The sequence below is a fragment of the Merops nubicus genome, unplaced genomic scaffold, assembly GCF_000691845.1.
Source record: "Merops nubicus isolate BGI_N331 unplaced genomic scaffold, ASM69184v1 scaffold13251, whole genome shotgun sequence".
NCBI lineage: Eukaryota > Metazoa > Chordata > Aves > Coraciiformes > Meropidae > Merops > Merops nubicus.
The window spans coordinates 1-16,307 of NW_008587666.1; the positions used below are offsets into that span (position 1 = coordinate 1).

The window sequence follows — 16,307 nt, forward strand, 5'->3', positions numbered from 1 at the left end:
AGAGCAATATTCAGCTTCGTGAAGCGCTCACTCTGCTTCCCTACGCGTGCCCCGCGGTGACGAGGGGGTAGGTGACATCCGCACCCTGGCTCCCGGCTCTGGGCGCTTGGACACGCTCTGGTCAGCCCGATTTCGTAGCAGCCCTTCACCTTCGCAGGTGTTTTGGGTCGTGCAGCTGCAGCTTTTACATGGTGGATTTTTCTAGGAGTTCTCCAGTATAAAGGCTGTTCGGGGAACCACACAAAATGGCAGGTGTGTAGAAAAATAGTCCCAGGACTTACATGTAGCCTGAAACACAGAGCAAACCACTGGATCCAGGCTGCTAGCCATCTCTTGCCATCTACGTGGCCCAGTATGAAGAACATACAGGCCAGGCTTTACCATCCAACTTCAACAAATAAAGGGAAGATATGATATGGTTAACAACAGGAGAAATAAACAGATCAATATATTCACTCACAGGAGACAATGTAACAAAGAAAGGAGTAAGCCAAGCTAGGAATCCAGTAACGGAGGAAAGAAGAAACCAAGTCAACACTCCAATCCCAATCATAAAGAAGTTACTACAGAAATTACTGAAGAAAAGCACTGTCATATACATCACTCTCATCCTGTCCTACTCTCAATCCCATCCCACCGTTGCTGGGAACTCTGATTGCCATAGACAGTCAAGAGCCCTTCCAGTAACAGGAAACCCTACATGGCACACCACTGCATGCAGAGCCAGCTTTTATACTATTAACGTTAAAGGCAGGCCACCTGGTGTTAAATTCCTAATTGGTTTTCATCCCAGGTTGGCCACATCATGAGAGAAAACCAAGAGGAAGGTTTCTTCTGCTGTTGGAGAATTCTCTGCCTGGTTATGGGCATCATCTATATGTCAACTTTGATTCAGGGCTTGGGGCACACCCCTGCATGCAGAGCCAGCTTTTATACTATTAACGTTAAAGGCAGGCCACCTGGTGTTAAATTCCTAATTGGTTTTCATCCCAGGTTGGCCACATCATGAGAGAAAACCAAGAGGAAGGTTTCTTCTGCTGTTGGAGAATTCTCTGCCTGGTTATGGGCATCATCTATATGTCAACTTTGATTCAGGGCTTGGGGTTTAGACCCCCAGCACTTCACCATCACACTTGGCAACTGCCTTTTGGAAAAAGTATCTTTAGTCCAGGCCCACAGGACCTCCTTATAAGGAAGACCGAATATGTGTGGGAAGAGCTGTCAACCCCTGCACCTCATGACAAGGTGTAGGTTGAGAAAATCTAGAGGTTATCTTGATACTCCAGCTGATTTTTCATTTTCCTTCATAAGCAGAATAACCAAACACATAACTGCAAATTGCAAGCAGGCACCTACTTTCTTTATGTGTACTCATCTGCTCTTAAATTCTTGTCCTCCCTAGCTAAAGCTGTATTGGGCAAGCACAACTTTTGCAGCCCCATCATCATGTTGCTCTTCTTTACCACCCTACCAGCCACATACTCTGTCTGCATGCCTGAGCTGTGAATGGTTTGCAGACTGATTCGACCTAAAAGTAATCTAGTGTAACATTGGTTGATCCAACCTTGTCCTCTTTATCAGCCTCAAGGTGGTATTAGCCTGGGATTTTTTTCTGGCATACCAATTGCCTAGCTGACATAATGACTATCTCTTCTTCTTTCTGTAGTTGATGGATCATTTCTGGTGGCTGCACTAGTGGCTTATATTTAGTTATTTAAGTTGTGGTGATAACTAAAACATGCTCCAAGTGGCTTTGACCCCCAGCTCCTGGACTGGGTTCAAGGTGGAGGAGAGATGTCCGTTACCCTGTGCCACCAACTGCAGCCGAGCATTGCCAGCTCTCTTTCAAACCAAGCCAGCCAGGCTTCCTGTTTAACATGAGGACATATTTTGGTACTGGGGATCCCCACTGGGTTTCGGAACCCCTGGTAAAGGTCAGCATGTCACCTCAAGGACCAGGAACATCATCTGCCCTTGCTTAAAGTGCAAACTCCACAGTGCAAACTCCATGGGGCAGTGTGTCAAAATGGGGCAAATCCATTGTATCCTCCCAGACTGGTGAGGTTAGGCTGAAGATACACAAGGTTTGAAAGGAGGCATTGAGGGCAAGGGATTTCAAACAATTCATTTTTTTTTAAGTTTACACAATGAGTAATGTGTGACTGGTTGATGGACTGATTGGTGAATTTGATGTGTGGAAATGGTTTAAGGGCTAATCTCTGGCAACATATAAAGTATCAGGATACAGTTGTTTCCCTTCTATTGTCTGAAAGAAATTAGGCTTATTTTTATGCCTTTTTAAAGGAAAGCAAATTTGAAATACAGGTGCTTGTAGCAGTCAAAAAAAAACATTTCTCCATTTATATTTTGTAATAAAATTTAACTCATTTATGCTGTTTGGTACTATTATTATTAGTCTTCACCCTGGCCCTATAGTTGTTCTTATTTTTTTACAACTAAGCCTTCCTCTCAGAAACTTATAATCTCAATTTATTTCCTGGTGTCCTTGTAATGCTTTAAAAACTTAGAGGACAAACTAATCTCTGTAATAAATACATCTTTTTCTAAAAGATTTAGTTTAAGGTGAAATTTTGTTCCAGAACTTCAATAAATCATGAGAGTGATATTAAGTAACAGTATTAATTAAGATATTAACTTGTTTGTTTTTGTTGTTATATGCAGCTAGTTGATGTATTCTTGCATGCCAGCTACATCTGCAATTCTGGAAATAACAAACTGTAATTTTTGTAAGTCACTGCTTAGAACAAGGTGACTAGTAAGTTGAATGTGCTTTTAGTGCAGTTTAAGGCTGAAGTGAACAGCCCCACTCATTAATGTTTAGGGAACTTGTTTGCTCTCAGAACATGAAGATAACAATTTTCATTTACGAGAAAACTTTGAAGTAATATTTGTCACCAGTACAAGCAAGAAATAAGGATATCCTTCTCAACAGAGATAGCACTTAAGTTTACAGTATTCTTCTCGTAATATGACATGATCACTCCACTTGTATGGAAGGACATTTCTAAATCAACTGCTATTTTTAAATGTAGTTAGTAAACACTGTAGCACATCGTGGCCCAAGAAGGCTCTGTTCTCCCACCCCAAGCCCACCTCGGGGCATACACTCTGCTCTGGAAAGCTGGGATCCAATGACCATGACTTGCCCAACAGGGCTTTGTGTAAAAAGGGTTGCACCACTGGCAAACACAGCACAACAAACACAAGGGGCAGCAAACAAATAGTCGTTCCTCAAAATGCTTACATACACACCTCTGCCAGTAAGTGCCTTTTCAGTACAAAAATACTGTACAGGTGTCCTAGAACACCATCAGGTCCACGTTGTATTATTACAGTTACTAACAGCAGGTGCTTTGTGGTATCACTGCCACGTTAGGTCCGGGAACAGTTTCTCGTTAATCGTAGAATCACAGAATCATTAAGGTTGGAAAAGACCTCCAAGATCAGCAAGTCCAACCATCACCCAACACTACCATGACCTGGGATGGTGACTCCACCACCTTGGCAGCCTATTGATCATATGAATTGGAGAAAGGAATGTGAAAGAAAAAAGATTAAATGTCTGCTTTTGAAGATAAAGCCTTTTTGCTGATATTTTTTTTTAAAAAAAATTAATCCATGTTGTTCATAAACCTTTATTCAATCCTTAGAAAGTGTCAGCCTAACTGTAATGGTTGCAATCACGACAGAAAAATCACTTCTCATAACCAGCATACTAAGTAACATAGATTAAGTTCTGCTGCCAAAATGTTTTCCTGTATAGGTGTACGTTTGCCAGTATAGACTGCCCTGCATGCAGCTCGAGACTTAGATGGGTTTTTGCTGATAAATCTCTCCAGGCAAAGCCTTTGCAGCATGGACAAGGCCACTGCTTAGCAGACGAGTGGTCGCACAATCCCCGTCCTGGGGCACCTGCTCATCTGACACAAAATTGCAAACCTGCTGTGGTATAAAGTACATGTGTTGTTTGTGGTAAATCCCCAGGGAGACACAACCACTCAGCTCTCTTGGGGAAGCCAGTGAAAAGTACGGGAGCTGAAAGGGTCAAAGGCTGAGTTTCAAAGGGGAAATCCCATCCAAAGGCAGATGGAGCCTGGGGGTTTCCCACGCTGGGACTCTGCAGGAGGCCTGGGGGCTCCCGTGCCAGCCCCTGTCATCCAATCCCTGCCACCTTTCACACAGACACGGCCGTACTTCACCACAGAGGGGTCAAGAGTACTTAATGCCTGAAGTAGGAAACCATAAGTTACTGCAGAACAAGGTGATGGTTTCAGAATGGATTTAGGACAAATATAATATACTTAATTAAGATTTGTTTGGATTGGGCAGTATAATTTAAGAGTAAGTTTCTAGCTTGGGACTACTGTTGTAGTTCTGCTGTATTATGAACTACCCATAAGCCCTAGGCAAGGGTTCAGCATCACTATGTCCCTTACTTATATGTCCTAATGCATCCTAATATGTGGGTGACTGAACTTCCCTCAGAGGTACATTGGGGGAAAACTGCAATTAATGTTGGGAGATGCCCAGAATCAGTGGTAATATCTTAGCTGCTGTCTTTAAGTGGTAATAACATGTTGATGATGTCAATTTTGGCCTCCAGGCAGATTTCTTTAATTCCTAGAGGGAGAAATCTGTGTTCTTCCAAACTTAAGAGTGTTGGTGATGTCCTCGTGGAAGAGATCCAATTTAGTGCAGTTAGAGCTCCTAGAGCCATGGCTGATTTTGATCCAAGCTGTTCAATAATTAAACTGATCAGGTTAAACAGTTTTCATATTTCAGGAATCTCCATAGTTTACAAGAATTCTGACAACAACACAAATACCGGAAGAAAGCCTAAACTAAGCAATTGTGGCTGTTCTCATCTTTCCTTCCCATAAAATCTCTCATTCCATCAGGTTGGTCCTTGAAATGGAACCTCTTTGCTTTGTGTTTCTTCATGTCTTTAGACATCAACATGAATGACTTCACAAAAACGCGCTGGCCCTCATATGATATATTTTAATTAATTCAGTATATTATAGTAATTTATAATGCATGAGAAATTCACAGTTTATAAAGACACAAAAATGCTAAAACTGATAATATGAGAGCAGTGATATGCCATTCTCTTGTAAAGCATCAGAAAGCATGCTTGAGTATTCCACGATAACTACAAATAAATACAAATGCTATATTCTTTTAAAACTTTACTAATTAGAAATACCTAAATGTTTGACACATATACCTTTTGTATTAAAAAAGGAAACCAGCAACTTAATATGTAAAGTTTAATTATTTTAGTTCATTTACAATGTTATATTGCTAAAGTAATAGCATTGTTTTATGTTTACAGTTTTCATCTGATCTTAATTAGATCAAAACAATGTTTTCATTCAAAATTCTTAATGTAATGAACATAATATACTCTTTTTTTTCTGCTCTTCTACTGAAAGAGACCCAAAGACTTGCATACCTATCTAGGCACCATCAGAACTACTTAGGAGAAGGTAGCAATCTGTGTGATGCAAGCTTAATTCAAATTTAAGATGATATTTCTGAAGCATGCACGGTTTCAGTGGAGAGGAAAAAAAGGAGATGTCACAGTGTGACACGTGACAATATTTCTTTACTTTGGATGGTCACCTCTTCAGCCATTTTAAAAGACTTGTGATTTTTGAGAAAATAGTAACCTTGTGTAATCCAAGCAGGAGGTACTTCTAAGGATTTAAACATCTATTTGATGCCAGCATCGACAGAGGTCTCTAGGACATGTAGATAAGAGTTGTCCAGAGAAATTGCTCAACAGCAAATGTATTCGGGCACACAGTGAAGGGGAAGGTTGAATATTAACAGAGAAGCAGTGGTTGCTCAGAAGGGTTGGTCCTGTCATCATCAAGCCTGAAATGAAGGTTGCCGCCTATATATACCGGAGCAGAGAGGTCCTCTCCCTGCCAGAGCTGCTGGTGGGAGGAGGAGGTCACTCAGCTGCTCAAGCAAGCCAGCACCATGAAACTGCTCCTGCTGTTCCTGCTCTGTGTGTGCTCCGTTAAATCGCACATCTCTTCTGACTATGATGAGGTTGTAATGCTGATCGTAATTAATATGAATAAGAATAGTAAAAGTTATTAATTTTATTTGATTGCATACATGACTTACTCAGCTTATGTGAGTTATCTGAGTTAGAAGCTGAGGGAGAAAATGATCCAGTGCATGTTCTTTTTCTGTGTGAAGTGTTCAAAGAAGTAACCTTTGTACTATTTCCTTATGTGTATGTGACAGCACAATGGTTATTTTCTGAGTTGGGTTATATTTTCTTCCTATTTCTTTTATTTTTCTCTAGGGAGTGAAAAATGTCTGATGGTAAGATTAGTTATTTAGCTGAATTTATTTAAGGATAATAATTCAACAGTATTGACATATCATGTTATAGACAATTAATGTCAGGTGGAAAAGAGTAGAAATGTGTAATTAGTCATGTCCCATATCAAAGACAGTAAAAGCTTTTATACGAATTCAGTAGACATTGAAAAAAAATTAACTGCCTGTTCATATAGCTTTACATTGCAGATGGAGAGGTAACAATTGTTAAACAAAAAGGCAAGCAATGGGGATCACTCTAAAATAACAGTTTAACCTATATTTAGTTTTAAGTAAAATATTAATATGGGAAATACAATTTAGAATTTTAGTATTTTTTTTATATTTTTAAAATCCCTGCAAAAATGAAATAGGTCAGGGTAATAAAAAATGAGGTTATTTTCTGTTATACGATCTAAGCATTTGTGACTGTACATCAACCACTAATAGCACTACTATGCTAAATCATTTTCAGCAATTTTGTGATTTGTATGCTGCCTACTTTTGAAACTACTTGAAGCCTTTGGTCTTTGACCCTTATAAATGTTTCATATTTGTAGCTAAGTTTGAGTGAGATTGGAGATAGCAAATGATTTTGATTCAGCAGTTCAAACAACTGTTAATTCAAATGGTTTAGTTTCAAGAAGTGCTTAGGGTCTAGGCTTGTTTTCCTTGCTCAGCCTCTTAGGCTATCCTACTTCTGGCAGAGAAGGAGAATGTATGCATCAGAAAGAGCTGTAAAAACCTATCCTGAGAGAGGTTATTGAATACTTTTTCTACTTCCATCAGTTAAAAGCTGGCGTGTGGCCTGAGACCTGATGTTGTATTTGACTGTGGCCTGATTTTCTGGGACCTTACAGATTTTCCTGTAGCCTGATGAAAAACTGGAACACTGATAACATGATGCTGAATATTATTCTTAGCCCCAAGAATGTCTCATTACCTTTTTTTTAATTATTCTACTACTTCAAATTTCATGGTGCCTAGTGGCTCTGAACTATATAAGCTTTATACCTCGGTCAAAATGAGCTACTGAAAGTTTTGCTTTGGTTTGTAGGCATTTTAGTTTGTCTACACCTAGGTGGTGATAGTGTGACTAGTTTTACAGGGGAGAGCATAGCAATAACTTTTCCATAATGCCAACCAAGCATATCCATTATTGCCTTTTTCATTGCATTCCATGGTTTTCCTTGCTGTTTAAAGTACTAACAGCTACTGAACGGATGCCTCCAACCCCGTGCATCACATTTTACAACAATGCCAGGTTCAGAGTTTCCTCTCCCCGTGACTTTGCAGGACGACAGCCCTCCGATTGATGTGCGAGGCCACCGACCCCTGGACAAAAGGCGGGAGGTAGCCCCCACACTCCGGCCTGTGGCCCCTCCCATCGGTGGGAGCGGCTATCAGCCCCGGCCTCCGAAGCAGACGAAGCCAGGGGACAAGAAGGAACGCATCATCTACCCTGACGCTGGTGGCTGCAAGCATCCTCAAGAGGAGCTGGTAGGTGTCTGCCTGTTGAGGCAGCTAATAACAGACTGTTCTTCTCTTCTAGTGCGCAGACTTTTCTTCACCAAACAAGTCACCGTTGTTCATTTAAAGCAGCCCAACTTTGCTTCATTTTGCTTGAGATTGGTAGGACTGCATTCAGAACAGTAATGCACAGCATCCATGGAATTAATTGCGCAGTCAAACTGCTGAGATTTGAACGGTAAATGAGGAAAGGAAGTGTCTGTGGCTTAGCCTGTGCTTTCCACATGGCTTTTCATAGGTAACTATTAAGAAGGATAGAAGAAAGCTCTGCAGAAGTGCTGCCTTGAATTTCAGATAATCTCAAGGAACTCTTGGGACCAAAAAAAATAACTTCTCAGGTCTTCCTTAAAACTTGTTTCAAACTAATTATACTCTACCCTCAGTCATTGCCCCAGCTCTTCTGGAAGAGCATGCAAGCGTGCTAAGATCTAGCATACTCCTTGCTGCCTTGCAAGTCACACTATCTGCCCTGTCCTCTCTGCTGGAAAATGTAAGCTGTAATGGTGCTGAGAGGCATCTAGTGTCTGAAAGAAGATTTAAGTGTGGAGACTTCCAACACATGAAGTCTGCTAAAGCTTAATGAGTACATCATAGCAGAGTTCCGCTGCTAGCTGAGCGTGCTGGTTCTCACGGGGCTTCAGCATTCCCCACCTCCTTTTACAATGCTGCTGTCCTTGACAATGCAGTGCTTGTTGCAGAAGCAATGGTGTTTAGCTTCTTGAGATGGTAATTTTTTAATGACTCATATGGCCATTTCACAAGAGATATGTACAACAAGGTGTAGAGAACATGGCTGATTCTCTGAGGCTAGTCAAAGAGGGGAGGGTTAGATATAAACATGCACAGGCACCAGGTAGTTCCTGACAGGTTTTAGTCATAATTCAGGTGGCTTAACACCATGAACATTTAACAGTGTGGAAAAATGAAAAGCAGTTAGTAGCCCCAAAAAGTGTGAAGACAAAGGGCTTTTCCCAAGAGCTTCAACAAAAGAGTCCTCCTGGGGACAAAGGGCTCCTTCCTGAGCTTCAGATTGCAGCTTCTTTGTAGATGTGGAATGCCTTGAGCCCTTATCCAGATGGTCACATATCTAGTCTCACATTATTCAATGTGTTCAAAGGCATGGTCATTCACTGATGGGATTAGAAAGTCTTTATCTTAACTTTTATGCACAGACCTTTTTGGTTTTCTTAAGGGAGTGCTGTGTCCAACTGGATGTGAGCTGCAAACTACACTCGTAAAACAGGAAAAAAATGTGAAATCAGTTGTTCGTGATCTAAAGGACAAAGTGAGCAAACTGTCTGACACCTCTACAACTTTCTATGAATACGTGAATGTTCTAGATAATCAATTGGTAAAGAGGCAAAAACAAAGAAAAGGTATGCTATTTCTATGAATTTCTAGTGTAAATGGTATTGCAGTTCTATTTGCATTGCTACTGTTACTTGTTAATAGGATTTTTTTTTTAAAAAAAAAAGAAAAATTAAAATACAGTGTAATATCTAGCAAAGTAAGGTTCCATGACCATGTCCTCTTAAGTCTTAAAAAAAAATCCTTTGAGAGAGGCAAGGGAGTGGATCTCATACTATGGCAAGATTCATATGAGGCCCCTAAATGTAAGGGTCATGGGATCCACCCTTACCTGCTTTTCTATATCCATCCAATCCTTTTATGCCCAGCACCTGAGTTGGCACCATGGCTCCCTAGATAAATTTACTGGCTAACAAAGAAATAACAATACACATGTACCACTTTCCTGAGAATTCCTGCATAGTTTTTGCATATTGTGGAAAAGCAAAAGAAATGCCTATCCTTCCTCCCTGCTAAGGAAAGAAGTGGCTTCTCAAATTTTGTTTACAGACTGCCTTTCCCTATTTCATAACTGGAAAACATATTCAAAACTAATCTGCTTTTTATCTCTTTGCTTTTCTAGACAATGATGATATATTTTCTCAGTACAACACAGAAGTTGAATTGCATTATAATTATATAAAGGATAATCTGGACAATAACATCCCATCTAGCCTCAGGGTCCTTCGTGCAGTTGTGGATTCTTTACACAAAAAGATACAAAAACTGGAAAATGCCATTGCAACGCAGGTGGACTACTGCCGTTCCCAATGTGTTGTTTCCTGTAATATTCCAGTGGTTTCAGGCAAAGGTATTCATTTAACTATAATAACATCTCTTCTCCTATTTATATCGCTGCCCAAATTGATAGATGCATCATTCAGTTGGTCTGAATGTGCCCCTGAAGATTGTGTCATTGATTAGGATAACAGAAAAGATGGTAGTTTACCCTAAATGAAAAAAACTCTTTTATGGATGCCTGTACTGGTCAGACCAAAGTCTTCTTACACAATACCAGTTCTTATAAGCAGCCAGTAGCATTTCAAAGAACTATGTCTTTGTAAGGTGGAGCTAATACATTTGTGACTATCATAGTTTTTTGATATTTTATTTTTTCAGTCAAGAAAGGTACTTTTTTCACAAGCTTCTCTAATTCAAAAAGTCCTTGGAAAGTATACAATCTTCCATCACACAGTTTGAACTTATAGAAACTCCTGTTTGGAAAAATAGAACAGTGCACTGTTCTTTCTTCCCGGATTCTTTCACACAATGTATCACAGAAATCCAAATGAAAGAGATTTTTTTTTTAATTGTTACCTTATAATTACCGAACTGAAGGATAAGAAGATTGCTCTTTCAGTAACAGAGTCTCTGATTTCTTTTTGCAGAATGTGAGGATATTATCAGAAAGGGAGGCGAGATATCTGAAATGTACCTTATCCAGCCAGATCCTTTTGCCAAACCATACAGAGTATACTGTGACATGCAAACAGATAATGGAGGTTAGTGTGAAATAGCCATGTTGTTAAAATATTGATTAGTATGGATGGTACAAAAAAAAATGTATTTATACAAACTAATGTGGAGTTTTAACTTTTGTAATTACTGGAGAATTAAGCCTGATTTACTCATTCAGAAAAGTCTTATTGGTCATCTTCAGGTACACAGCGGGTGACTTCTATAACGAAACTGGAAATAAATTGCTGGGATAGGGTTGGTGCATAGAAAACTTATCTTACTATGAATAGAAGGGACAATATATGGGGTGGGCACACAAGGACGGTCTGGCTCATTTCTTACCCTGCTACTGGGTGCTAGACAAAAGACCAGGGCAGACTTCAAGTTCTGCTTTTTCCACTTTCCCTTATGAAGCAAGCTGCTACTTAAGCGTGAGTAAGAACAGCAAGGCTGAGCTCATAAGCAGTGAAAACTCAGACCTGCTGCAAGGAAGCTCTTCTTGTCTTAAGATGAAGATAAAAGGACTGTATCTTAATGTTCCAAGCTCCCTTCTTAAAGGCAGTTTAATCTAACCACTGTCACTTCTGCAGGCTGGACTTTGATTCAGAACCGCCAGGATGGCAGCGTTAATTTCGGAAGAGTATGGGATCATTATAAAAAAGGATTTGGAAATGTCGCCAAGAGTGGAGGAAAGAACTACTGTGATACACCAGGTAAAACACTGAACGTGAAACAAAAAGAGCTCTTCGTACTGAAACTGTTTTCTTATATTTCTTGAAGCTCTTTCATTTTTTTAAAATGAACTAATCCCCTTCAGCAGACCTATAGCCAAGTCATAAAGTTGCCTTGAAGTATATTGTGAGGACTGTTTCACAGACCCCTCGCTTGTTACTTCTCAGGTGAATATTGGCTTGGAAATGACAGGATCAGCCAGCTAACCAAAATAGGTCCAACTGAAGTTTTAATTGAAATGGAGGACTGGAATGGCGATAAAGTATCAGCTCATTATGGAGGTTTCACCATTCAGAATGAAGGAAACAAGTATCAACTGTCAGTTAGTAACTACAAAGGCAACGCAGGCAACGCACTGATGGAGGGAGCTTCACAGGTGTATGGAGAAAACAGGACAATGACAATTCACAACGGCATGTTCTTCAGTACTTATGACAGAGACAATGATGGATGGTACGTACTTGCATCAGACATTTACAATAAAAATTGAGATTAAAATAGGGCTGCATATAGAATGTTTATCTAAATTGCTGTTAGTTTTCACAGCATTGCATAGTATCTTAAAATATGTTTTAATGCTGCAAGTTACTAGCCAAATGTCCATGGAGTCCTTGTATTTCCAAGGGCAGATAAAGCTATATATTATGTTAGTGCTGCTCTACAACCAAGTAAGAAGGAAGCACGCTGAATTTTATTGATTCCACAAATGATGTTCCCACAGACAAATCAACAAATCTGAATGCCATATGTTCGTTGTCAAGAAACCGATGGCGACAGTGTTGAGAACACTGTCTTGCTTAAGTAGGAATATTGGTACTTGCTCCAGTAAAACACATAATGGGTTCTGAGGAAAGAGACAGGTAGCATGTCCTATGTGTAAAACAAAGTTCTGCCTACTCAGAAGACAGGAGCTCAGTTGTAAAGTACATAATTTAGCACTGTATCTCTAAACAATATGCTATGTCTTTATCTTAATATCTGTTAACATCTTGATGAATAAATTGTGTAGATTGAGGAAGATATGCATTTCTTTTTGCTTTATATCTTTAAATTGCATTGATATAGCAATTATCATTATGAACTGCAAGTAATTGTAGTTATCAATTGGTAAACTCAGATGAGATTCCTCAAGGGATGCAGCTAAAATCTGACTCATTTTTCTTAGCTGTGTCACTTCCCAATTGCACTGTGTAGCACATACTTGTGGTTGTCAGCCTTTTAGAGGAAGCTCAGAGAGGATTTTAAATGTTTACTATGGTTTGAATATTTCAGTACAGGGGCAAGTGTATGTACTCTGTTGGTCTGTTTGCTTACAGCTCATCTGTCACTCTCAACGTTTCCCCATCAGGTTAACTTCAGATCCAAGAAAACAGTGCTCCAGAGAAGACGGTGGTGGATGGTGGTACAACCGCTGCCACTCAGCCAACCCCAACGGCAGATACTACTGGGGAGGCACCTACACCTGGGACATGGCAAAACATGGCACAGATGATGGGGTTGTGTGGATGAACTGGAAAGGGTCATGGTATTCCATGAAGAAGATGAGCATGAAAATCAGGCCATACTTTCCACATTAACCATTACCAAAATGTACAGAATCAGGGATTTTCTTTTAATGTTTGTACATGCTTATCTTTTTAGCTGTGGTATTCAGGCTTGTCTTTATATATGAGAACCAAATATGTATGTGTGAGCATATTGTGGCCTAAAGTGAAAAGCTATGTCAACTGTACATCAAACTCTGACTCATGAAAATAATTTGCAAGTATATTTTGTTCCATTTTTCATTTGTTCAGAAGACAGAAGTAACTAATATAGAATAACAGTGAAAAAAAAAAACAAAACAACAGACCAAAACAAACAACCAAACTCAGCTTTTTTTCACTCTTTTGTAAAGGACTTCTATACCACATTTGAAGAGGGAGAGGATAATTTTAAAATGTTTTCTAAAAATTAAATAAAGCCTCCAAACTAAAGTTTTCTTTATGATTCTGAAGTATTTATGCTTTATCCGGGGAGAAGCAAACACATTACACTAAATAATGGACAGTCATTCTCATCATTCTCTTTTATATTATAAAGTTAATGGTAACTACCCGTGTAACAAGTTGAGAAGGAATGAAGCTAAAAGATAGTATCTAACAAATAGGTAGGTCACCAGTCACTTAGTTCAAATCCTGTATGCTGGATACTGTGTGCATATGCAGTGTGTTTGCCTAGGTGGCCAAGAAGGCAAAGAGCATCCTGGCCTGTATCAGAAATAGTGTGTCCAGCAGGAGCAGGGACCTGATTGTGCCCCTGTACTGGCACTGGTGGGGCCACAGTTTGAGTACTGTGTTCAGTTTTGAGCATCACAATATAAGAAGGACACTGAGGTGCTGGAGCAGGTCCAGAGAAGGCCAAGGGAGCTGGTGAAGGGTCTGGGGAACATGTCTTATGAGGAGTGGCTGAGGGAATAGGGTTATTTAGTCTGGAGACGAGGAGGCTGAGGGGAGACCTTTTTGCTCTCTCCAATTACCTGAATGGAAGCTGCACTGACATGGATGTTGGTCTCTTCTCCTAAGTAACTAGTGATAGGACGAGAGAAAATGGCCTGAAGTTGTGCCAGGGGAGATTTAGATTGGATATTAGAAAGAATTTAGTTACTGAAAGAGTGGAGAAGCATTGGAACAGACTGCCCAGGGAGGTGATGGAGTCACTGTCCCTGGAGGAGTTCAAAAAATGTGTGGACATGGTACTCCAGGACATGGTTTAGTGGTCATGGTAGTGTTTGGTTGATGGTTGGGCTTAATGATCTTAGAAGTCTTTTCCAACCTTAATGATTCTATGATTCTATAAAATACTCCCTTTACTGAGACCTGGCTCACATACTATGCTTCTTAATATCCCTTCCACCATCCCACACCCTTTTATCATAGAATAAAATACAGTATCAGAAGACCTGGCTGATACGTCTTTCACACAATCACTATGGTGGGACCAGAGCAATGAGTGACTCCAGTCATAGGGTATTTCATCAGAGCTAGCGGTCTAGGCTCCCTCTGTAGCCAGAAGTGGGGGTTGTCCCAAAGACAGGACCTCCCAACCCTGGTATGCAGGGTCAAAAATGTATCAAAGGGGACTACCTTCCTCCACAAAGGAAAGGGCCTGGATCACTAGCAGTAGATGGATCCCATCTGAAACCTCTTGTGTTGATTTAACGTGTAGAGCCCAGGAGGACAAGGAGGAGACATCATGGCAGCATCTCACTACCTGAGTGCAAATGTTCAGCATCCTTACAGGCAGGCTTCCACTGAGGCTCGGGAGCAAAACCACAAGGAGTAAAGCAGAAGCCCCTTTTCCCAAAGCACAGCGACTTCTCTGCACACAGCTGTAAAGATGCCTTTCTCTTCAGCAAACTCTCCAAAAAGGTTAGACCGTGGCTCTGTTTGAGAAAAAAATCTGAGAGTGAGCTGCTTTGCCACTATTTAATATTGTTAAATGGTATGAAACATGCTGGACAGTGAGATCACAGGCAATGAAGTTTGCTCATGCTTGTTTCCCAATAGAAACACAGAAATATTAAACAGAGTAAATACTTGTGTAATTTTATGTCATAAGATATAAAGACAAATACAGCTTGGTCTTGTGTAATTGTGTAACTAATATAACTGTTTTTTTCCCTGCAGCCGGATTTTTCCTAAAACTTTCTTACTGCCATCAGCAAGTTGCTGATTTAACCCCCTTATCTCTGGAAGAATCCTTGCTTGTGCCGAGAAACATTTTAAACCAAAGAAATATCTACTATGGCCATAGAGACTGTGGGAAAATAACAGCAGATTGGCAAGGAGGATTGTAACTTGGAGCTGAGGTGTCGAAAAACGCACAGGTCACACTAATTGTTGTTTAGCTTTGTGTGCTTGACAAGTAGAGTATCTGTGTTTAGATAACACAGGTCCATGAAGGACTCAAGAGGCACCTTAAAAAATACGCCTGAGATTCCTGCCCTGCTATGGGAAAGACCTAAGCACAGTGGAAAACTATGCCTGCAAGAATCCTTGATGTTCAGGAGAAAGCAGCAGGTTCAAAAGCTTTTTTGCTGCCTAGCAGGGACTGAGTTCCATGGTCCTCATGTCTCTGCTTGTGTGTCTCCTCCCAGGTGTTGCTGTAGGCACTCCCCAGCTCACGAGGTAACGAGGATAAATTTACTCTTTGTATTTCAGCCTTGGTTTTGTGATTGTTCCTGCATCCTGCCTGTGTCGGCTCACACAGTGCTCTTCATCTTGCTTGTTCTTGTTACAGTCATAACCTTTTAATGGTCACTAGAAAATAGCGGCCTGTTTTGGGAGTTGTATTTATTATATTATTTATTATAAATACTTTTCTCTCCAGTCAAGGTATGAGCTGCCAAAGACACAGACAAAGTCTATATAAAAAGGGGTTTGAGATCAGTATTTTCTTGAGAAATTTTGTCAGTTATAAATAAGACGAATGAGCTATTTTGTCGATAATTAATCGATGTTTATTTTTAAGCCACAGATGTGCCCCGCTGCCTTCAAATTCACCGATTAAAGGTACATCATGCACATATATGTAAAAAAAAAATCTTTTCAACTCGAAGTTGTAACATACATATTAAAAGCCTGTCTTTCTACAGGGTTTCTATGGGCCTGATTTTCATTCTAACAATTTTGAGGGAATAGTCAGAGGCTCGAAATGGCAGCCAGACCACGCCGTTTTCGACCTCATAAGGAACATTGTACCTGGGGTCGTAGTGGCCCCCCAGGTAGTAAATGCCATTGAGGTTGGCCGCCTGGCAGCTGTTGTACCACCAGCCACCCCCGTACACCTCTGCGCAGCTCTCCTCCCAGAGGTCCTGGTCCTTGTCAAAGGTGCTGAAC

General features: G+C 40.3%; 2 protein-coding genes across 2 annotated transcripts in view; one reads left to right on the plus strand and one right to left on the minus strand.

Annotated features, from left to right (window-relative positions):
- Nucleotides 1–6,009: 6,009 nt before the first annotated feature.
- Nucleotides 6,010–13,273, plus strand: FGB (fibrinogen beta chain). Its single transcript, XM_008949010.1, has 8 exons — nt 6,010–6,084; nt 7,657–7,860; nt 9,083–9,266; nt 9,821–10,048; nt 10,626–10,739; nt 11,286–11,408; nt 11,595–11,880; nt 12,776–13,273. The coding sequence occupies exons 1-8, from the start codon at nt 6,010–6,012 to the stop codon at nt 13,002–13,004; spliced, it is 1,443 nt and encodes a 480-aa protein (XP_008947258.1). The 3' UTR covers nt 13,005–13,273.
- A 2,784-nt stretch (nt 13,274–16,057) lies between these two features.
- FGA (fibrinogen alpha chain) overlaps nt 16,058–16,307 on the minus strand; it is a 6,953-nt gene continuing 6,703 nt past the window's right edge. The window contains exon 7 of the mRNA XM_008949011.1: nt 16,058–16,307. Coding sequence (XP_008947259.1) covers nt 16,058–16,307 — 250 coding nt within the window.